The 24,790-nt window shown below is 36.8% G+C and overlaps 1 protein-coding gene across 4 annotated transcripts in view; it reads right to left on the reverse strand.

The window, feature by feature from the left end:
* GRIK2 (glutamate ionotropic receptor kainate type subunit 2) overlaps positions 1–24,790 on the reverse strand; it is a 650,966-nt gene that overhangs the window by 159,382 nt on the left and 466,794 nt on the right. For 3 of the 4 annotated variants that reach the window (XM_060753092.2, XM_060753091.2, XM_060753090.2), the window contains exons 13-14: positions 10,084–10,202; positions 4,004–4,221 (exon numbers count right to left, since the gene is read on the reverse strand). The exons of the other annotated variant lie outside the window; for it this stretch is intronic. In XM_060753092.2, the coding sequence (XP_060609075.1) occupies positions 4,004–4,221; positions 10,084–10,202 (337 nt within the window). The remainder of the gene's footprint in view (positions 1–4,003; positions 4,222–10,083; positions 10,203–24,790) is intronic. 4 annotated transcript variants of the gene reach the window in all.

A 24,790-nucleotide genomic window follows, 5' to 3' on the forward strand; every position in this document is an offset into this window, starting at 1 on the left:
GATTAGGATGTTGTTGATAATGATGAATTGTGGATTATTTTTACACTATGTCTTGTATTTTGCACTTGTTTTTCTATGTTGTACACCGCAGTGAGTTGCCCCTGGGCTGAGAATTGCGGTATATAAGCGCAGCAAATAAATAAATAAATAAATAAATAAATTTTATGTAGCCCATGAGGCTTTCAATGCCAAGGCAACAGAATTACATTTATACAGTCTTACAGTTACAACTGGTCCTTTGAAGGCAACCATAAGGCTGATGTGGCCCTTGATGAAAATGAGTTTGAAATCCCTGTATTATTATTGACTAAACTATTGTAAATAGATACTTGGGGAAGTTCTTTGAAGAATTATGACAAACTATGAATTTCAGAGTGCCTGACAGCAGCCCCCCCCCCCCCCATACAAAGGGCTAGAAGCATTGCTACAACACTATAACTCTGTGGCCATCAAAAATGTAGGAAACCAAAGGATTTATTACTTACATTCACTTAAAATTTTGGAAATACATGGTGAATCAACTCATAGCATTTGGGAACTACACCAGGGAAAACTAGTCTAGTTCCCAAATGCAAGGATAATCATAGGCTGTGCAAAAAATAATGAAAGAATAAAAATAATTTAAATTCTTCCATACCTCTCCATAGAATCACCAAATAGGATTTATTTACTCGTTTTTCTCTCTTGTTAGTTTTTATCAAAATAGCAATTTCCCTCATGCTTCACCCCATTCATTTTTCATAAAGTGTTACAGATCAGAAAGGTCATAAACTTTTACAGCTCAGAAAGGTCAACTCATTATAAAATGAACTTATGTTAACAACACATTTATATGTCCTTCCTGTATATGAAGAATACAGGAAAGGAAGCAGGGAGGTAGAATCGTATCCCACAAAGGGGAGGGGCGGGAATTGGATGGAATTGTTTTCTTAGCATGGCATTTCATGGTGTACGGTTTTCAAAGCAAACAGAGAATTTAACAACAGTTCCCATCCCACCTTAAAATATCTGCTTTAAACTGTTTCTATGCCCAGGGAGAGCAGTGAAGTTGATTACTCCCTAACTTTGCAGTCCTCCCATTACTATACACTTTAAACACGAGGTATCATGGGCAACCCAAGGTTTGACTCTTTTATTGCTCCGTGGGACTCTTTTCTTTAAGTATACAGAAATGGAGGAGAACCTGCATCTGATGAGATCCATAGTAATTAGGTACAGTATGTACGTTACTGTATAGGTTGAGCCTTGCAGGCTGAAAAAGCATAGGAACATGACTGATCATCCTTGTGAGAAAGAAAGTACATGAAAAGGTAAAAAAAGAATTTCCTTTGCATTTAAGTTCTGCCCTGTTTATTCATCAGATCTTCATTGACTGCATGGAAATGTATACATACTTTGACAGGCCTTTTGTACACATTTTAGCATGTATTTCTGCACTGAGTAGAAAGGGTCTATGAGCATTTCAGTTGTGTATATTTTGGAAACATATGGATAGTTTTCTGCATATTTTCTCTGGGAAAAAATACCACAAGTCTTACAAGAGCATGGATTTCTGAGAGAATTTGCATTAGTTGTTAGTCTCTAGGAATGTGAATTGGACATTTTCAATCTGAACAGAGAATGCAATGTTAGATGTGATGGAATGTGGCTTGTTGAATAAATATACTGAATATAGTTGTCCATAAAGTGCTGACTTTAGCCTATAAAGCACTAAATGGTTCTGGTCCAGCGTATCTGTCTGAATGTATCTCCCTCTATGATCCACCTCAGTGATGAAGATCTTCTGGGGATGCCCTGCTCTTGATTTCACCTCCTTTGCAAGCGTGATGTGTGGTGATGAGAGACAGGGCCTTCTCAGTGGTAGCCCCTCAGCTGTGGAACTCCCTCACTAGTGAAATCAGAGCAGCCCCTTCCCTCCCGACCTTCAGGAAGAAAGTAAAAATGTGGTTATGTCACCAAGCTTTCGGATAGCAATGTTTTTAGTGCAACAAGAGAATAAGGAATAGTGAATGGACCAATGGAACAACTTCGGATTATGATTCTGGATGGTGTGATTTTAATAATTGCTTTAAATTGTATTGTTTTAATAGGCTGGTTTTAAATGTAAATGTTATTGTATTGTTGATGTTTCAACTCTATGTTTTAATGTCTAAATGTTGTTGTGTTAATATGGTTAAAGTTCTTAATTGATAGTACATGTTATTGTCTAGAAATTATGTTTTGGTTTTCACATATATGTACGGGATTGAATTTTGCCATTATTATGTTGGAAACCGCTTTGAGTCCACTCAGGGGTGAGAAAAGCAGTATATAAATGCAGTAAATAAATAAATAAATAAATAAATAAATAAAATTCTACTTTTGAATATTTCTATTATAATTGATATTCTAACAGTTAAAACAAAAAAAAACATGTGATCTGGTCTGACAAATACATTTACTTGACTTTTACAAGCCAGAGTTAGGTCAATCCTAAACATATAATGACCAAGGAACTTAAGCTCATGCAGTCAACCAGCAATGACACATGTTTAAGATACAGTAGAAATGAGAAATAGCCATGATAAAAGTCTCTACCACAATATTTTCAATATTACTATTGCTGTTAACCATCTCAGGCATGTATATTTCAGCCAAGAAATAATATTTATTTTCTACTTGAATATGGCATAAACAGAAGAAAGACAAAGATCAAATCAAATACCCTGTCAGTTGCTTTTTTACCAGCATTTTAGGAAGAAGACCTATGTTTCATCAGTTTCTTAGGTATAGAGCTGTGCAAGTTCATTCTAATGAAACATGAATTCTGTTTTCTATATTTTTCACAAAATTTATTGATTAGTCCATTGACCATATCAACATTAAAAAACAAAAACAAAAAAGTACACAGATAGACACTAATCACTATCCTAAAACTCCTGTAATAGTGAACTAACATACATTAAAACACAATTAGGACTTGAGTTAAGTTAAAAGTAATTAAAAATATCATCATTAAAATGCCAAGGTAAAACTTCATAACACAAAAGTTAAAAATGAAGGTTAAAAAAGACCAGTTACAATCCCAATCCAGTTCAAATATCTGTGTCACCCCTACAGTTTTCCCCAATTGCCTCCAAATATGCAGTTCTCAGCTGCGTTGCTTTATGAAGAAAAGGGGCCGTTTGGTGTGTTATCTTAGCATTCTGGCCAGTCATAAAAAATGTAGTTTTGATATGGGGATCCCAGTGGGGGGGAAAAAACATTTGTTCTGAGCAATAAAAGTCAATAAGGACATCATCACATTGAGATCAAAAAAGCCGGCAAAATTAGGGGAATTTGCCTGGCAGCATGGTGAATCTGGTGGGCAGTAGGGCAAACCATTGCCCCATGCCCAGCATTGCCCACATTGGCACTTTCCCAATCCCATGGGGAAAACTGTCACCACTTGACTTCCCCATGTGCTGGCCCCATTCTATGCTATGAGAGCTCAGGAGGCCTCCTGAATTCTCTGGGTTCTATCCTTGGAAGCATCTAGGAGGGAGCCAGGACAGAACTTCACTGGAAGTAGCCCTGCATCATGTGATGGGGTCCAGTGAGCTCTGTCCTCCCAGCATCCTGGAAGCATCCTAAGATGGGGGGAAAGGTAAATGTGATGAGGTCCTAAAATGGGCAGCCTAACCTATTTTGACTCGAAAACTAAACGAGACCAGTAAAGAGGACATACTTGAACACACGTAAAGTGCAATACTATGAATTGCTTAAAAGTAAGTCCTGTTGTATTAAATGTGGCTTACATCCTAGTAGCATATTTAAGACTACTTTTGGACTATTCTATTCATCAATCAAGTAGCCTTCTAAAAGAATGCTGGCCATTTTCCAGTTATTTTTCATGTATAAATGGAACATTTGCAAACCTATTGAAAATGTGATATTTGTAATCTGACCAAAGTGACTTTCCCACCTGCAAAAATATAGCATGTAATCCTCCCTCATCACTCACAATTGACTAGAAATGGCTTACCTTAAAAAAAGTCATGGTTGCTCCATCTTCAACTGCGCCATATTCTATTTTTGTCTGTTTTGCTAAATCGTCTGCTGAATCGATGGGGGATTCCATGCGCTCCACTGTCAGAAAGGCGGCTAGATTAGCAGTGTACGAGGAAATGATGATAAGTGTGAAAAACCACCAAATGCCTCCCACTATCCTGGTGGAGAGGGCTTTGGGCATGAGCTCGGAACCTAATGAAAATCAGGGGGACAAGATGAATCCAGTGCATAAGCAATGTTATCTCATTGTTAGAATTCACTTTTGTCATGGGGTGAGAATGGAATCACTTAGCAAAACAAGCAAAAATATAAATGAAGCTTCAGGCTGCTTATACAGACATGTAACAAAAATGAAAAATATAAAAAGAAATAATACTCAAAGGATTTTAAAGAAAGGAAATCACAACTATGTGGAACCCGAAATATAGCAATGAGAGATCAAATCCATGTTTGGATCTCACTCTTGTAAAATAATGTTTGTTTGGGTTTTTTTTAAAAAAGAAAAAGTAATGTGAAAAATTAAAAGAAAATGAGAAACAGAAAACATTTGAGCTGTTAAAGAGAAGCTTGATAGTGAAAACAAACAACAATCCTAAGCTTTCCAGTTAAAACTTGAAGCAGCATTTCCAAGGCTTTATGAACCATTATTTCAACAGCTCATAATATGTGTTGACTTTCATGTTAGCTCTTTGCCTCAAATGTTGAAAACGAATGTTTCAGGAACCTTGATTCCAGAAGAATGTATCAGGAAATCTCTGATACAAGGGTGGATATAAGAAACCTGAAATTGTGTGAGAGAAAAGCTACTTTTTGGACTGCAATTTCCAGAATCGACAGCCAACATGCCCCACTGACCATGCAGTTTGGGTAATTCTGGAAATTGCCATCCCTAAAAGTACCTTTTGCGACCCTGCAGTGAAATTGTACATAAGAAGCCAATGGTATAATGAAACATCTCCCATCTATATATTTAGAGGCATCGTTTAAACAAAGTGGCTAAGCCACACACAGCTTTTATTTGAATAGCAATTTAAATATTACCCTTATGCTTAAACTAGGCAGACTATAAGTATATTGCTGGAGTTGTCTACTCATGACCCTAAAAACAGAGGGGGCTTCAGTCATTAACACTGCTAACACATAATTATTATTGCTGATTCAGAGCCCAATGATACCAGCAGTGATATATAATCTCCCTTTGTGCTTCTTTCTTAAATAACAGTTCTCTTAATTTGAAAAAATATAAATGTATGTGGGCATGCATGATATTCTGAGAAATGAAACACTGAATAATTTAGTCAACTAATAGCAGAAAGGCAAGTATATACATTTTTCCAAAATGAGCAAGAGAATATATGCAACAAGGTGTTTTCAAGGACACCTATCTACAGTAGCACTGTGATAAAGTATTAGATATTTTAGTCTATTAGCCAGGGATTTCCCCCTCTTTTTAAATTTTACTTGGGTAAAATGGAATGAAGGCAAGATGGACTATTTTATTCCTGCTTAATTATGCTGTATATTGCATCCATTAAGGAACTGGTCCAGCAAGGTAACACATCTTCCAGTGAATGGAGCTTATGCCAAACTCAACATCAATTATAGAACAGAAAACTGAAAACAAAAGAAAGAAAAGAACAGAAAACAAAAAGAAGTGGTATCATAACTGGACTATCTGATCCAAAACAGCCCATCTTACCCTGCAGTTCATCTTACCCTGGCTGTTTCAAACAAAAAAAGCTGACAGACTTGGACATGACAGCCAACTCCAGCGCCAGACTTTGCCTAGAATTCTGCAAGGAAAAAAGTAGAAAAGTACCTTTCTGATGTAGTCGCTCCTAGGCCCTGCCAGTCAGACATTTAAGACACTATAAACACTAATACCGCCAAATAAGCCCAACAACTTTCACTGTTTCCTTAAAAATCCACACTTAGGAAAGTCAAACAAGACTTGGAAGAAAAGAACAGTAGAAGAAATGTTTTCCAAAGTTGCCCCAATTACCACAAGTTCATAGCTTACCCAAGGTTTAAAAGAGTGTGCCACCAAAGCCTGTAAAACAGAGCCTGGTTAGGGGCTGACTGTCATGTACCCAAGGTAACGTCATGTCCAGCACTATATCCCACAATTTCCTGGGAGCAAAGGGACTCAGGCAAGTAATGGATGAGTTTCCTCTATCATGTAGCCTCCAGCATTCAAGGAAATGTTTTGAGGGAAACTATGGCAATGATGGAGTATTAGTGTGGATCAGTAATTACTATAATTTGTGGGATCTGTGTAGAGGTAACTTTCATGTACAACTCAATATTGTTGTTTTTTAAGAAACATAACTTCTGCCCTGAAAAAATGCATCTTCTCTCCCTAAAAAAACTGTTGGCCAGGTAATAAAAACGATGGACAAAAGTGATGTTTCACAACATGTTACATATTTTATCATATGTTGGGCAAGATGGCAAGAACATCCATGAGGACTGGGGTAAGGGGTACCACTTATTTTCAGATAAGGCCATGTACTTCAATGCTTTACAATAGTGTTTTCCAAAATCTCATCCACCAGGTATTCTGGACTTCAATTTCCAAAAACCTCATCTACCCTGGCCAATGATCAGAAATTCTGGGAGCTGAAGTCCAAAACACCTGAAAGACTCAACTTTAGGAAACATTGCCATAAAGATATCCAAGATGATGGAGTGTTTCTTTTTTCATATAGCACCTAATATCCCAAGTAGACAAAAGAAACGTGTTTTAATGCTGTGAGGCATTTGTAAATCAGTCTGTCACTGATACAGCACAACACAATACAAAGACCTATTAAGGCAAGCTTAAAGATGCTCTTTGAGTCCTTATTTAGACCACTAAATAGGGTGATTAAAATCAGAAGCACTACCTGTTGATGTGATGAAACACTGACCTTTCTATTAAATGAATTCTGCAGGCAAGTTGCATTGACAAAGGCCTTGAAGAATGGGGTACTAAATCCTATTTCTATTAATAGAAAAGCTAAAATACAGGGTTAGTCAAAATGCATAGGCCAATAAGCCATTCAATTGAATGGCTTATTGGCCTATGCATTTTGACTAACCCTGTACTCTGTTTGTACACAATGGTTTGGTTAACATGATATTAAAGCATTGATATGCCAGAAAGAAGGCTCCTGCTCATATGTAAACCTTACCCTATTTTTGTTAGAACTAAGTTTGCAATCTTCATTTGCAGGCATGCTTTTTTGTGCATGCCATAGTTTATCCATTTTGAATGCAATTGACATACTGTACCATGCCACTAAATGGTAACTGAATTATGAAATCAGAACATATAATGGAAGTAGGGAAGAAAGAAGATGCATAAGCATGGGCTTCAGTAACACAGAACCACATCATGGTTAGGCATTACATCTATAATGACAAATTTACCCATTTGGGGCTTTCTAGAGGAAATGAAGTGAGCATTAATTTAGAAGAGACAAAACTTCATAATCTCTTGGATTTTAAGAATGAGTAAAAACATTTTCTATTTTAGGATTATAGTTATCCTTTCTTTGACATAAAATCTATCTGCCATTTGATCTTTTATGTTCTCAGGCATATTGAGAGCAGGATGTATAGAACTTGGAGCACAAATACTATGGAACGAAATTAGCTTGCTATACTGAGTAGGTGGGCTTTTAAATTTTATATTGTTAATAGTTTTAATTCTAAGTTTTCATCTTTTTAATGTTTGGGTGTGGAAATTTATTTTTTGTAATATCATTGTTTAATGTTCATGGCAATGATTTTATTAATATGGCATTGAATGTTTGCCATTGCTTGTTGGAAACCGTCCTGAGTCCCCACCAGGAGCTAGGGTGGGATATAAATAAAGTATTATTATTATTATTATTATTATTATTATTATTATCTCCAATGTAAAATAACTGGAAGCAATTACATTTTGAGATGATAATAACATGGAATTACACATATACAGGAATCACTTCCACTGTGGTCCTATCTAGAAATATAATTTCCAGATGATCCTATGATTTGGTAATGATTTTACTTAGATTTATTTATGTAAGCATGACATGAGATTTTATATTATATAAGATATTATATAGTGTGAAATTTGCATCCTGCAATAATTTCTGTTGAGAATTTACTCCAGGATGCCTTCAGAATAGGATACCAATAGATGTGTCATTTTAATTTAAGTAATTGTAAGAATGTACTTTGAAAACAACACAGGGCACTGATATAGCCAAAAAGATGCTGTTTAATTGATTATTTGATTTGACATGTTTAGGATAAGCTTAGTCCTTTGCCATTTAAATAAAAGGGGCTTAAAAGTACTGGGCCATGTCCATTATTTATAACAGTTAATTAGTGGTGTAATATAATATGTAAAATAGGCACTAATGCCACCACAGGGATCCGCCACCCCGGTCACTGCTGCAACAATTTCCCCACTCAGGCATTTAAAAAGGCTAGAAGTGGTGTTGCAGTTAACTGCTTCTTTTAGGTTTTCCCGGAATGGACTAAGCTCTCACCTTTACTTTTAAAATAAGCATTAAGGTACAGTAGTCAAACTGACCCATGGATAAGTTGATTCAGAGTTTGGGGTTGCTGTTTTGACCAATATTTCTAGACCATATACTTGAGTATATAGGATGAGTTCTCTGTAACCACCTACATATGATTATGGCAGTATTGCCATGATATTAAATGGCTCTCATAATCCACTTTAAAATCTAGGAGGGCATTCCAAGGTAGAGAGGTTTCTGTCTAGTGAGGCACTACAGGATGATACAGCCAACCTCCTGTCTTGAGATGTACTATCACAAGAAGACATGATGCTTCTCCTTGTCCCATCTTGACTTGGAGCCAGGAAGGGAATGGCTGTGTCATTCAGTAGTTCCCCATTCAATTATGCCACACATTTCCATGGGTCAGTATGAATGGGGGAACAGATTCCATAGGTCATTCATAGCTGAATTTAAGATGCAGGATCTCAGTCACTATTGCCAGCACAAAACAACCAAGTGCAAATTTTGTGCAAAAGGATTCCTGAACTGCAAAAATTATGAGTTCAAGATTTTTCTCAACATTACAAACACTCACTTTTGAAGATTTGGGGAAATAATATTTCTAATAATTTTCCATTCCTAATTAATGCTTTTTAAGGAATCATTTGCAAAGTAAACGCACTTCTATGGAAGTAAATTTAATTTAATTAATTTGGGCTAATGTTTAAATAGGCATGGAGAGAGCTGCACCCAAATCCAAGACAAACATTCTATGCTGCAAAAAAAGAGAACAAAACCCCAACATAATTCAAAATAAACCCTATTTACCATATACTGCACGGCTTAGGTTTGCTGCTTATATTGATCATATTGGAAAACAACATAGGTGATATGAGCATAATAGATGAAAAGGTGTGCACTGTATACTTTAAAGATATCTTTTTTAAAATGATTGATTATGGTCTAATTAGCATACCTATAATTTTATCAACTTAAAAATGATATTGTAATTAACAACTGCCTTTGCATGCACTGTGCAGCATGCACTTCATCAGAAATAGTTGTGCTGTTTAGTGCAGATGGTCACTGAGTATTCCTAATTTTAAAGAATCTCAGACAATTTTAAAGAATCTGCAACAATTATAGCAAACTGGGATGGCAATTATTAACCATGCAATAAATGACATTTTTGTTGTAGCACTAAGTACAAAACATGGAAGTCTACATCACAAGTAGACAAGAACAGAGAGAGGACTTGCTCATGCTTTCAGTTCTTGCACTGTCTGAGCTAGCATGTACCTGCATTTTGGGTTGAGATAGAAATGTCTAGGAATATTGATGTTTGGGTTTATATTTATTTCTTGGGTACTCTTTTGGGAAAGTGAAATTCAAGAATGTCTGGATGTATTAATGTTAAAAGAAAAAAGCTGGTTTATGGTTACATGCACAGAGGCACCCATGCAAGCAGTCTGTGCCAGAGAAAGAGAGAGAACTGTTACCCCCAGCAAAAAGTGGGACATAGCACCCAAGAGAAAGAGCAGGCTGAATCGTATACCTTGCTGCATGAGAGCTCCAACTCCAAACCAGAAACTATTTAGCAAGGTAAAATTGTTTTCCACCACGTCTGAGTCGGGGTTGCAAGGGTGTGGGTTATACCACTCATAGGGACTAAACCTGTGGTAATTGACAGAAAAAAAGAACATGTTTAACAAGCATTGAGCAGAAAGGCTGTCCAGCAAATTTGCTGCAAAGAAAAAAAATCAGAAAGAAGGAGAAAAAGTTAAATAGAAAACAGAGAAAGAAAGTGTTCACAGTACAACTTCATTATACACATGACAAGAAGCATTACAAGAAAAATATCAGTAATAGAGACCTTCACTTTCATTAATGAATTCACACAATAAATATAATCAGGAACGACATGGTGCCAGCAGGTGCAAGCAAGAATTCACAGTAAGGGATTCAATGTCACTCAGACTCCACAATAAATATAACTTTGTGTGTCTCTTAGGTATGTTGATACAGACATAAAGAAAGATGGCTATTGAAATAGCATCATTAACAAGAATGTAATTATAGTTTAAAATTAATTAACACTTTCCATAAAGGCTTTTAGATAACTATTATGGAAAGAAAACTGTTAAAAATAAATGTGTTAATAGAGTTGCGTAAGTTTAATAAAACAACAGCTAGAAAGAAGTCTAATAGAATTTGTATATTAAAGTGAACCTTAAATGCATACTTAGGTTCAACTTCTAGATTAGAAAGGCTTCACATAAAGAAACTGAAAGCACACTGGGTGCTGCACAAGTATATTTGAGTTGGTCAAAACACTTTGTACCAAATAGTCTTACCATCTTTCTGCCTTCATTACATTCCTGGCTCCAGAGAATTATTAGCTGATTAATGGACAATATTAAATCTACATGCATTTCCAAGGTATAATGTAATCTAACAAGCAATAAGTTTATTTTATTGATGAAGTGGTATCTTTTTCAGATTAACAAAATTGTAACATCATTGCCAACATCATTGGAGAAGACAGTCTGAAATCTTAAAAGATGCAATTCATTGATTCTTGAATCTTATGCTGGCAGCATACGGTGTGATATTTGCATTACTGTTGTTTTTCCATCCAAAACCTTACCCAAATAATGGTTAAAACATGCAAACATGTCTACTTATTTAAAAAATTGTGTTGCCTTCATAATGAAACACCCTTAAAAGCAACTTTCTCTGAAATGAAATGGGAAATTCAAATTGTTCTGATACAATTGTGTTAGATATACATGCCTCTTTGTGCTGATTCTTTGCACTATATTTTGAAATGTAGCAATTATTATTTGTGCTTTTTTATTAACAAAATGTACACCCAAAAATCCTTCATCCCAAGGCACACAGTTGGATCTTAGGAGATTTGAAATACAGTGTTCCAAATTTTTACAGCAATTGAGATTATCATACTTAAATACCTAGAGTACAGTAGAAAAAGAAAATGCCCAGCACAGTACACAATGTCCCATAATCATAAGTAATTAAAAGCTCATGGGAATTTAAGTGTGAAACCCATGATAATATATTTTTATAATTTCTCAAATCTTTAAAGCCACTCTGTTACAAACCAAATTGGAATATGCACCCATTATTAATGTATTAAGGGAAAAAATCTATCATGTAATTAAAGCTATCTGAATAATGCTTCTGTCACTTCAGAGAATGCAATTTTCTTTCCAATAATCTTTTCAAGACATTAAAATTCAGAAGATCAAACAATCCATTTTTATCCTCTTAATATAATGATAGAACACCTCCTGTCTTAAAAGCCTGTGCTTGAAAAACAAAGAAATGTTTCATTTGCTTCTTAAAAGTTGAACTGACATGCTGTTCAGAAAAGGTTGATTGGGTTATAATTAAACATTCTGACCTTATTTCTCATTTAGCCTTCCAAGAAATCTAGACTTGTTTTATGTCTTCTGTTGTGTATTGTTATTAGAAGAATCTTTTAAAATTCATTTTGTGTTTGATTCACTATGTTATTGGTGAATTTAAATTTCTGCATATGCATAGAATTGTCATCTCGGTTACCAAAAGACATAGTTGCAAACTTTGCACAGTTTCTCCCTTCTATTTCAATATATTTCATAGGGGGAAAAAATCAATCCTGGTATGTTTAAGATACTTTAATATCATTGGAAGCCACTTCCTATATTTTACTTCCTCTGCAGAACAGGGAGTTCTATTGATCAACTGCTTTCCTATATAATCAGCTGACTATAATTTAGTGGGAATAATACATATATTCTCATTTTAAAAGAAAGATTGCTGAAATGTACCTGAATAAGGAGATTAGGGTATATCTACATGGGCCACCTATCTCAGGGCTGATTCAAGGTGGGATACTCCTGGGGAGTCCACACAGCCAGTCTCTGAGCTCCTGTGGCAATGAGAAAGTGTTGGCATGGCCATGCTCCATGCCGCAGCAGTGGTAGGAGTTAGTCCACACCGTATACCAGTACCAATCCCAGTTCAGTGCCACTGGACAGCCACCCTTATCATCACCACCTTGCTACCATCATAGTGATGACCACAAAGTATCAAGTTGATTTTGGTCACATTGACATTTGCAAAAGCACCAGTGCAATTGAGAGAGAGAAGGGGGGAAGGGAGGGATCACCCCCTCCTTTCCCCGTCACCTCTCTGAGTTGCACTGACATTTTGGCAAGTGTGAGTATTGATGACAAGCAGTGTACAGGAAAAATTTTGCTATCATGGTAAAAGGACGATGATAAGTGCTAACCCTGATTAGAAACCAGCCCACTGTTTACACATGTGGGGAAGCTTTGGCACTTCAGAGTTTGGGGAAAACTCTAGGAAGGATGTATGGGCTCTGAGCCACATGTCCTATTGGCTGAGGACAATGACAAGCAGACTGGGGAGATGGACTCCATGGGAGGGAATAAGTGAGGCCAAATAGCATATCAACAATTCTGGCTTCCTAGTGGCTGACAGTGGTGACGGAGACATGGGCAAAGTCACTTTCAATTGGGCATTGGGAGCTTCCGCGGGCTCTCTTGTCCGTTTTTGCATGTTTTCCCCCATTACAAATAAGTTATGTGCAGTGTACATAGGAATTTGTTCATGTGGGGTTTTTTTTTTCAAACTATAGTCCGGCCCCACAACAGTCTGAGGGACTGTGAACTGTCCCTCTGTTTTAAAAGTTTGAGGACCCCTGCTCTGGGACATTCCCAATTTTAACTAATGCAAGGCAAGACCACATTAAGTAGTCTTACTCACTATACAATGTGAATTGGCTCCATGTGTCATGTGGATGCCACAGACACAAGTCACCCCCCACCCCTGTATAATTTGGTCCATATAGAAAAGCCCTGCAAACTTAGAACTACAAACTTACAATCTTTTTTCATTTAAAAAAGACCTGTCAAATATACCACAGAGACAAACACATACAGTTTTCTGGAGATGCTAGTGAAAGATCACAAGTAAATAGCTACAAAAAGGTAAAACTATGGTATATACTTAGGCTGACAGTTCTAGTTTTCCAAATGCAAGGAACATTTTGGAGAGCCTCAGAAGTATGAAGATTGTTTGCAGCCAGCTCAAACTAACTGTAACATATATTCAGATTTTATGAGGTTAGAAATTGACATAAAAGCTTCAAGGTTTTTCTTTAAAATTTACTCTTTTTCTTCAGCATTGTCTTAATAAAATAATCCAAGTTTGCTTTAAATGAAAATTTCTTATTGTATCATAAATTGGAAACTTCAGCTTAATGTTGCTTAACAAACTAGCAAAACAAACAAGAATTTTTTGTTCAACTCTGCTTTAGAATTTGGATCCCAACTGACTTAAAAAGTAGCAAATCCCAGCAATGAATTCTAAATTTCAAAAAGGAAATATGAAGTTTGAATGATGATGTGGAGGGCAAGTGTGAGACACCCAAACCTGAACAGCATCTGTGAAATTTGAATTTCATTCAAATTCACACATTCAGGGTATTAAATGGAAAGTGAGAAATTGCAAAAGCACAAACTAAGATGGGGTGTTGCATGGCCTTGTAAAGGAATAAACATGGGCGATCAGATTCCCCTCCTACACTTTTCAAAACTTTTCTGGCTGCTACTAATGAACCATAATTACTTTTATGCAAGCTTTTTATTTAACCTTTTACCTAGATTTTAAAATGTACAGGGTATGTTTGCATATGCACACAAACATATTGTGTGAGTCATATGTTCAGAAATTATATGACCAATATAATATGATATGGTACATGGTTACTATAATTATTTAAAAATTACCTGATGAAAAATAGATGACAGAGTTGTGGTCAAATATGGGTTATACACAATGTTTGACTTACTAAACTCCTATTGATTCAATGGGTCTACTCTAGTTGAAGCTAGCAGTGGGATTTAGTCCTGTCCCATTGGAATATGTACTAGATGTTTCACAAAATAATAAAAAATGAAAGTTAGTTTGCATCTTGTATTCACTAACAACCTCATCACATTGGACTAAAATCAGTAGCATGCACCAATTTTAGCCTAAGTCACCCACAGAGTTGGCCGGTACCCATCACAGGACATGATACCAGCTCTGTGGGTGAAGCAGGGCGGAGCCGGCACATGCCACCAAAAGAGTAACACAGAGAGCTCCCATGTTGTGATACAGTTTATTGGGAGCAGCCACATGCACCATGCATGCTTACGCTTCCCCCTAAGTGATCACACTCCCTTGGATCTGAGCGATGTGGGACACAGGGCACTAGATTCCCCATGACCCATATCAAAGTATAATGAGGTGATTGGTCTGCAACTCATTCTATTCCCCTTAATCTGAAAGAAGGCATCTTCTGGGCAGTCATGTGCTGTAAATTACCATATAAAATGTACAGGCAGTCCCCAAATTACAAACATCCAACTTACAAATGACTCATGGGGTGAGACGAGAGGAAGTGAGAGAAATCTACTCCTAGGAAGGGAAAATCATTTGTGAAAGAGTTATCATGGTGAAAAGCTGTCTCTACTGAAGTTTCTGACCAATCCTTGTCTCCATAACAATTTTTTCAAAATCCAATTATCTCAGGGACAGAAAGTAAAAACAAACATCACATTCTTCTCTATGCTATCCAAAGCTTACACACACACACACACACACACACACACACACACACAGAGAGAGAGAGAGAGAGAGAGAGAGAGAGAGAGTTGGAGTGACACTTAAAACAAATTTAATTGCAAACCTACAAAACTTATCTTGTTCATAACTTGTGAACTTCCTGTACTTTTAGATCTATGTTTTAAAATGGCAATTCAATGCTCCACAGGTCTCTTTAGAATAAAAAAATAAAGATAATTCTAAACTCAAAGTTACAACGTTCCTTCAAGCCTCATGTGTACAAGATGAACCTCCCGTTATTCACAATGGATAGTCTATAAGTTATAGAATACTTGATAAATGTAGAATAATACAGTCAACACTTTTACAAAGAAAGCTTTATGTCTTTCATACATTTGTAGACCATGATGATAATCCAAATGATGTCTGTGCGTGTGCATGTGAATGCCTCTGAAGGCCTATTTAAACAAGGTTACAAAATCCAGGCTTAGTCTGACACATGCTTTGAACCATCCACAAATTTTGCCATGGTGTTTTCACCACTCCACTTCTGAACTACAGTGGCAGGCCCTGACTATCCAGTTTTTCATCACTGCAGCAGCAATTCAGGAGCTCCAAAGAATTCCTGGCCATGGCTAGCCTCCCCTGTTTATTGGAAAGGGGAAAGGAATGCCTCTGACATTAGCAAAAGTACCCAGCAATTGTAAGCAACTTTTTGGATCTCCAGAGCTCCCACTGCAGTGACAAAAAATAACTCAGGAAAGTGACATTGCTTTCCCTCTATGCTGTGGAGTACAGCGGAAGTGGTATGATAGCACTGGCTCACATTAATAGTGGGGCTGGTTTCTCATCAGAACAGATCAAGCTTCTCACACTCCACCTTGAAGTGCAGGGAACCTCTGAAGCATTTCTGAGTTCATCTAATTCAGGGTAGAATCAGCACAATCAGTTTCACTTGGTGTTAGGGAACAGAAGTCCCTGGATGACATCTGAATGCCCAGAAGTAATTTCTAGTCAAACTCAGGGTATGTGGCCCATTTAGACAGGTCCTGACTCCTCTGAGAATTATTATATAGACCAAGTGTATGGTTAGATTTGCTCTAAAGTAAACTGTGTAATATTAAGTGCATTATTATAGATATAGAGTAATTGCTTTGAAAGTCCACATTGCTGCCATTTCTCTGTAAAAAAATAAAAATAAAATGGAAGTGAACAACTATCTTAATTTTATACAGAAGAACTACAATGCAAGTACAACAAGAAAAGGAAAAATTATGCTGATATCCCCAAACCCATGTTTACTGTGACATAGCCTCACCTTTTGTATCTGTTTGAGAGTTTTGCAGAAAGTCACACAGAATAATGAAGGTAGCAACCCATTATCCTTTCCTTGAAAGGCTAAAACTGATTTTGGATAAATATGCAGTTGTTTCTTTTTAGGGTTTCTTTTAAAGTAAAGATAGGATTAAAATCAGAATGGAAGAAAAACAGTTTCTTTCATTTTTAGCATGCTGAATGCCCACTTGATGAAAAAAAATGCTGATGAGAAGATGGATAAACCAGCATTTCCACTCAGAAACTGCTAGAATATTTAGCTGGAAATTTACTGTAGAAAGAAGGTGACTGCAATAGAATAAGCATATCTGAAGCGAGCAGAAAGAGACAGAGCACTCTAAAGCACTGAAAAAGAAGAAGAAAAGAAACATACCATTCATAAATCCTACAAGTGTTACAGTTTGTTTTATACTTGGTAGAATATTCACTGCTACTCTCAATAACAGGTGTGCTAGGAGAATGGTAGTGAATCCTAAGAGAAAATCTGAAACCTTACCACATAGTCACGAAAAGCATTCATGAGTAAATGCTTTTCATGACTATGCTTTGCTATCTGGTAGATATTTCACTAGTTGTCATATAGCAAAACCAAAGCTTGAAAAACTCTCTTGTTTGTGGGATTCTGAGAGCTATAGTCCAATTTTTTTATTTCTACATTGTGAATAAGTTAACAAAATTAGACTATATGGGGAAACAGAGATGTATGGCATTTTAATACAAATTGCACAAACGATTTTTTGGTGAAAATTATTACTTCTTTCAAGGATTTTTAATGTGTAAGGATTTGATGTTTTGTTCATGTATTTTTGATCAAGAAACCAGCCCTTCTGTGCTCACTGCACATACATGTGTATGTACATACGTATGTACACAATTTACTTCACAAAAGCCATATCTACACTTGTTGCTTAATCTACAAATGGTCTAGAACAGTAATGCTCCAGACTTGCCTCAAAGGTGGCAATGGAATCCATACCCAGTCTGTGGTAGGGCAGAGCCCAGCAGGTTCACCTGACTCTGCACCTTAGTATCCTTGTTGTTGCCATCACTGTCATGTGGCCAGATAACTCCATAAGGGATATCATGGGTGCCTCTCCTGATGTTAGCACAAGGGTGCAGTGCAATGAAAAAGGAATTGTACCGCTGGAAGTCCCTGAACATCATGAAGTCAGGCAGCAGCAACTTCACTGTGAGTTCTGGCTATTCAGCTCATGAAGACAAAACCAAATAGAAAATTGTTTAATTTGAAGAAACATCTCATGCAAGTTGTGAAAACCTAAATGAAGCATAAAGAGCTTCTTGCCTTCTTCTACCACAGGACGGGAGAATTTTTGTGGGGATTTTTATTTCTCGATAGTGTGTCAGAGACTGTCACATAAAAATGCAATAATTCAGTAACTATTCTAACTCAGAATTTCATTTTTTTTCTTGATAAAGAAGGGAAAGGGCATGGAAGAGAAAACTTGTTCTTCCATAAGAAAGGAATGATATGAGAAGAGGAGAAAGTAAGAAGGCTACATTTGATTGGTCTTGCAATTTAATCTTTGTACTATGTATTTTCATATAGATATTGCATTTAATCTAGGTGTTTTAAGAGTGCTGTACCCTGCCTCAGGCTGTGAGGAGAGGTAGGTAATCAATAAAATTATTTTGGCCATCAAAGCCAAAATTGAAAAGTTGACAACAGATCCCAAGTGTAGACTCTGCAAGGAAGCAATTGAAACATTAGATCACATCCTCAGCTGCTGCAAGAAGATTGCACAAATGGACTACAAGCAGAGGCATAATACCATTGCTCAGATGATTCATTGGAACTTGTGCCACAAATACAATCTGCATGTGACAAAGAACTGGTGGGATCACAAGCCTGAAAAAGTTACAGAAAATGAACATGTCAAACTCCTCTTGGACTTCCGAATTTAGACTTCTGAATTTTGGAGCACAATACTCCTGACCTCACGATTGTGTTAAAAACCAAGCATGGATCGTCGATGTTGCAATCCCAGGTGACAGCAGGATCGAAGAGAAACAACTGGAAAAGCGGACACGGTGTGAGGATTTAAAGATCAAAGTGCAAGACTGGCAGAAGCCAATAAAGGTGGTCACAGTGGTGATTGACACATTGGGTGCAGTGCCTAAAGACCTTAGCCTGCACTTAATTACAATCAGCGGTGACAAAATGACCATCTGTCAGGTGCAAAAGGCCACCCTACTGGGATCTGCACACATTATTCGTAGATACATCACACAGTCCTAGACACTTGGGAAGTGTCTGATGTGTGATCCAATACAACAGCCAGCAGAGTGACCTTGTTTGCTGTGTACTAATCTTTTTGTTTTTCTAATAATAATAATAATAATTATTATTATTATTATTATTATTATTATTATTATTATTTTGTTCACTAGTAGGAATAGCTGATGAAAAGGACAGCACCACCTGTTTTTACATCATTCCAAAGTTCTTTATCTTCTTGTTTGGTGAGGCAGATAATTATAATAAATATGGTTTTAACATTTATCCACTTTCCCAGATTGTCAACTGAAACACAGTGATATTTTCCTATCCCATGGAAAATATAAGCAATCTCTCCAGTGTTTACCTGTATCTCAAGATAAAAGTAACCTATAATGCCTGCTACTGTTTGATGTTCTCCAGTATTACATTTCATATATAATAAATAATAGCCCAGCTAAAGAATAATTTTGTTTTATTATATCTTCAGATGGTTTTTACACATCTATCCACAACTTCAAAATGCTTTAATATGTGTCTTATTAATGATAAGTGGTGTTAATACATGCATCATGCAAGGCACATGCAACATTCACTAGACTGACAGAATAAATTTGTGAAAATATGTTCCTTAAAATTATATTAATGAAAACAAAGATGTAAGAAAGCATTTGAAAATATCAGAAATACGTTTAGAGCTACATATACAAAAATTTCAATATAGTTCAATGTTGAGTTATTCCACCTAAATGTGAATAAATTCCTAATTACTAGAGCTTCCAGGTCTCAACATAATTGTTATGACTCCTGCCTCTCTCTTGAGGAAAAATCCATAATTTGAGGAGCAATGAGGTTTTGAGGATCAAAATTAAAAAGAAGAAGGGCCGGTGTGGTTTCATTTTTGGTTTATTGAGCAAAATTATCATCAGTTCCTGGTGGCATTCTCTAAAATAAATATTAGAATTAATCAATAGTCCATCTGACAAGCACAGCCCTGTCCTACAGATCTATAGGAGAAGAAAATCAGAATCATGTGAAGATGTCTCCAATGTCATTGAAAAAATGGAATCATCATGGGGACTGAGAGGGCTAAACAGAGGGAGTGGGGAGTATCCTTGGGCAGGAGAGTGCACCGGATTGGGTAGAGACAACAGGTGCAGATGGGGTTTCAAATTGGTACTCTGGGGGTGGAGGAGTCCTAACAGGGGAGCTATGCAAAATAGTAGACCTTTTTCTTCAGTAATGACTGAAGAATTACCTTGTGATTACAGCAGCTTGTCACACCATGACACCAATATATCTTCTTGGTTTTTTTTGGGGGGGGGATGGGGGGTATCCAGCTGGGACTCAAACTGCAGGATACTGTAAACTAATTACAACACATCTATCATATGCATGTACAGCTCCAATGAAGGAATTTCTCATCTGGCCTACCTAAATAAGGGAATAGTATAAATGACACTCTCTACCATTTTTACCTATTGATTGCTAGCAGCATGAAATTCGCATTTTGGGGCATGAAAAATAATAACAAATGCCATGCTTGTCACAATGAAAGAATTTTATACTGGTGGTTAGCAGTCCAGCCTTCCCAGGGACACTCTTTCAGTGTGATTGGACGATGGATGACACTATGTGATCACTAATAGACTCTGTTGCAGTGGTTGCCTTTGTTCACTTTGTTAAGATTTTGGTTTGACTGATATGAGAGATACAATTCAGGATAACCTTTCTTAGGACTTCATCACATGCAGTCTTTTCTGCTCTGCCAAAACGGAGTCCTACAGAGACCATCACATGATGCAAGGTCTCTTCTGGTTGCTCTCTGTGGGTCTCCGTTGCAGCAGCACAGGGAGTCAGATCCTACCCAACTCCCAACAACAAAATCCAGACGAAAGGAGGGAAAGACAGGTATAAAATGTGAGATGGCTGCCATCCCTGAAAACAGAAAGACTTGGCAGGGAATGAAAAAAGAAAGTTCCCTCTGCTTTCCTTGTGTTCATATGGTGAGGTTCCAACAGTCTTCAGCACCAAGAAATTTGAAGAGTGATAGGCATCAGGTAAATCCTGAACTCAAAACCCACTATTAGCCCTGGAGCCAAGAAAAACAAACAAACCCTGAAACCACAAAGTCTAAATCTATTCTGCTAATAAATGGTCCCAATTTAGAGTGTACTTGCTTGCATTTTTCTCTCTCTGTCCATTATGGACTTCACCTATCTCCAAGAATCCATTTCAAGCAGCCCTCACAAGCATTGCAACAGCCATTTTCTCATGCATCTACACAACTCAAGGGGTCACTAATAGCATATGTGCAGGCTACGATGTCACTACAAGATCAAATATCAATTTTCATTAAAAATTACTTCAATCGGGACTTTTCTCTAGATTATGATGGTCCAGTTCTATGGAGCTAGGTGAAGTACTTCTTTGGTGACGTCCTGGTGCTCTTACATCACCAAATTTAACTATAGATTGGGAATTCTTAATTAACAGAAAGTGCTGATTAGAACTAAATTTTCAGTGCACACTGTACTACATGGATGCACACATTTTTAAAAGAAGTAAAGTAATGTTTTTTAAAAAAAAATCTAGAGAGGAGTTCTTATTTTAGGGGGTTTCTGATTTATTTTATACTTCAGTGCTATGTGTGGCTGCTGGTGCATTAGTGTACAAAAAGCAAAAACCTAAAACTTTAAATTTTAAAATCCCAGCTGTACTGTCTTATGTGCAAAGGGGTTTAAGTTTCCTGATATATTTTTTCTTCAAAAAATGCTGTGCTTCTGCAGAAAGTATAGATAAATGTTTCCTTGCCAAAGCACTTCCTTCTGAAAGGGTTTAATCCACTAACGACATTATCAAATTCTCCTTCATTGCCAAAAACCAACTGGGAGCAAAACCCAAGGCATAATTCAAATACTGAAAAAAATTACCAACAGAATCTGCTCATCTGCAACAAATCCTTTTGAGTCATAATGGAGAGAATATTGAAGCTTATGTTTAACTCATCGACTGAGATCAGTGCAACCTGGAAGTTGTCGAATCCTGATTGTAGCATTGTCCAGTATAAGGCATCCAATTACTTGATAGATCAGAGAAAAATGTGTGTGTGTGGGATGTATGGGTAATGGTTTGTCATTTCTTTTACCTGGAATGGTTATATTGTTAATATCTACATGAATTATAAGATGATTTTATAATCTGATGTGGCATAAAATCCAGTGGAGTATTTCCATGTTCAAAATATAGTTTAACTATCTTCCCTTCTATATCTTAATGCCCATCACAAATCTACTCTAGGGGATTTGAAGACTCTTTGTATCCGATTTGAGAGGGGGCATATAGGTTGAGGAATGATGAGGAATTTCTATTATATGAGTAAAGCTTAGTTGTACACATCAAACTACTTGACAATGGACTATATAACTGGAATGTACTAAAGTTAATCTGACCTACACATATTTTCCTTCTCTGCTTCTAAGAAAAAAGCAATACACTGTATACTTATTGTAGATAAACTGTCATTAGAATCTTCTTTTGGCAAAGACTGGCTCACTGAGGAAGAGTCTCATCCCACTGGGAATCCAAGGTCAGCAAGTTCAGAGCAGTGTTTGTTTATATAGGAATGAAGAACTTTTAAATGAGGAAATAAGGAAGAGATTACTAATTTGTTCATAAAGTAAATGTGACACATGTTTTTCTAGTTTTTGATTTCTCAGCAAAGATGGGAAGTGGGGATTCTTAGACATGTCATTCATAAATGTTTCCAATAATCTTTCACAGGGCTAGTGTTATGTAGAGTTGACAAAGTGGAAATGGAGATGTGACTGTATCTTTAATGATTATGAAGAAAAGGGAATTTTGGACAGTAGTTTCTGGTTAAATGACAAGTTACTAGCTCCAGTTTTAGTCTGGCAACTCTATGATTTCCAAATGCTCAAAGCCCAAAATGTGGAATACTCAGCTCTAGTATTGTTCAAAGGGTTTATTAACAACTTAGCACTATATTTACTTGATATGTCAGCTAATCTGAAAATCTGAAAATATATCAAGGAACAACGGGATATTCTCTAGCAGTAGAATGGTAAAATAAAAATGTTCTACAGTTCTACTGTTGTAGAATATTTTTCTGGCTGTTATTCTTGTATAACTACAGGATGTTTCAAAAAGATGGACCCAGTTTAAAATTGCTTTATCTTGGCAACCACAAACCACCAATGAATGAAACTCATGCCATTTGAAAGGATGGTGTATAATTACTCCTCAGATTTGTGGAATTGCTACATAAAGCAAATCAGGACAGATTTGGGGCTCTTCTAAAGTCAGCCACTGGAACTATATAGAATACATAATGAGCTGTTCAGAGGTTTTGAGATAAACAGTGTGCCTTCCCAAAGTGAGGCATCTTTCCTCAAGCTCTTCATATGCAGAAAATGTCATAGTGATAAAATGAGAGACAGGGATGATGAAAAATTTCAGTTATTGATAAGCCGACTTTTCCCATTAGGCAAATGGATTGCCCAATTGTTCCTATTTGCTTCCAGTCGGGGTGCTTTGGGAGTAATGTAGATGAAACTTCTCATTGGATACTCCTTTCTTTCTACTGCAGTACAAAAAGCAGTATTTGTGTTAGGATCTGCCACAAATGGCTGCAATCAAGTTCTACTTGAAAGATGAGGGACCTTTCTTTTTTTAAAAAAAGCTGTGTTTCCAATGAATTTTATCACGCAGAGATATCAAATCACCAGAAAAGGTAGATGGGAGAGAAGACAGAACTGATCTTGACATTTCTACTACTTTCTCTGTCACTGTGTAATTTAAAATCAAGTGATAAAATGGGGTACTCCAACAAAGAGTGAGAAGACTTTCTCTCTTCCTGGAAGAATAGATACAGAAGATTGTTCTGCAAGTTTCGAAAGCAAGTTGCTTTAATAGTTACACAAAGCAATACTCTAACCTTATGGGAAGGGCCACACTCATACAACAAAGAACATGGAAATCTGACCATGAATTGGGGAGGGATGCTTTAAAAAGGTTCCAGATTTCAATTAGTTTTGAAGTATACAAGCTCTACAATTTATATGTTCATATAATTATCAATGGTGTATCATCTAGTCATCCACTCCATCAAGAAACCATTAAATCGAAGATATGGGGAAAATCCTGCAGCATATTATAATCTAAATAAGAGAAAAATAAATGTCTACCATACACTTTAATGGATTCTAGTTTCTCTTAGGATCTCATCAGATAGGGCTAGATTCAGAGGCAAATGCCGATCTAGCCCAGGTCACCCACAGAGTGGCCAGCTCTGATCACATGACATCATGCCAACTCTGTGGATGCAGTGAGGTAGAATTAATGTACCACTGCCACCCAGGAATCATAGGAAGCCTCCTGTGTTCTCAGATGTAAGGGGGGATGTCATGCACACCACACGTGCTCTATGCTTCCCCCCTTGTGATTGACCTTCTGACACAGGGCGTGGGTTGCTGGATTCCCCATGCCTCACAGTGGAGATGAACATCGCCACCAGCCAACACAGCCAATATGATGAGGTCGTTAGTCTGGTGGTGTCAAATTAGTAAAGAAACCTATACCCAATGCACAAAAGCCTGCTAGTTTTCATTCATCATATCTCCCTAATTCATGCTCCTACCTTTCTGAAATCTCAGTAACTTCTTGGATTCCAAATGTCCACAAAAACAGAGAGGAGGGAAACAAATCCTTTTTTTGGCCTCAACTCAGATTAGTAAAAATAAGTAGCATTGACATAGCCTTCTAAAGTTTTCCTGGCTTCTTCCATACAATCTATGCTATTTCTACACAGTGACCACCTTAAAAAGGGGCACAGTAATTATTTCTTAATCCACTAGACTGACTGCTCTTCCCCAAACATCCCTGCATCAATCACTGGAAAACAAATTTTGCCTACAACTTCATCCAGTAAAAAAAGGAAGGAAGGAGAATGAAAAAAGAAAACAAGAACAGGAAGAAAGGGATATTATTTTTATTTGAGTGATCAAGAGAGTTAAATTCTTTCCTTTCTTTT

Source organism: Anolis sagrei, chromosome 1 (assembly GCF_037176765.1).
Source record: "Anolis sagrei isolate rAnoSag1 chromosome 1, rAnoSag1.mat, whole genome shotgun sequence".
Lineage (NCBI taxonomy): Eukaryota > Metazoa > Chordata > Lepidosauria > Squamata > Dactyloidae > Anolis > Anolis sagrei.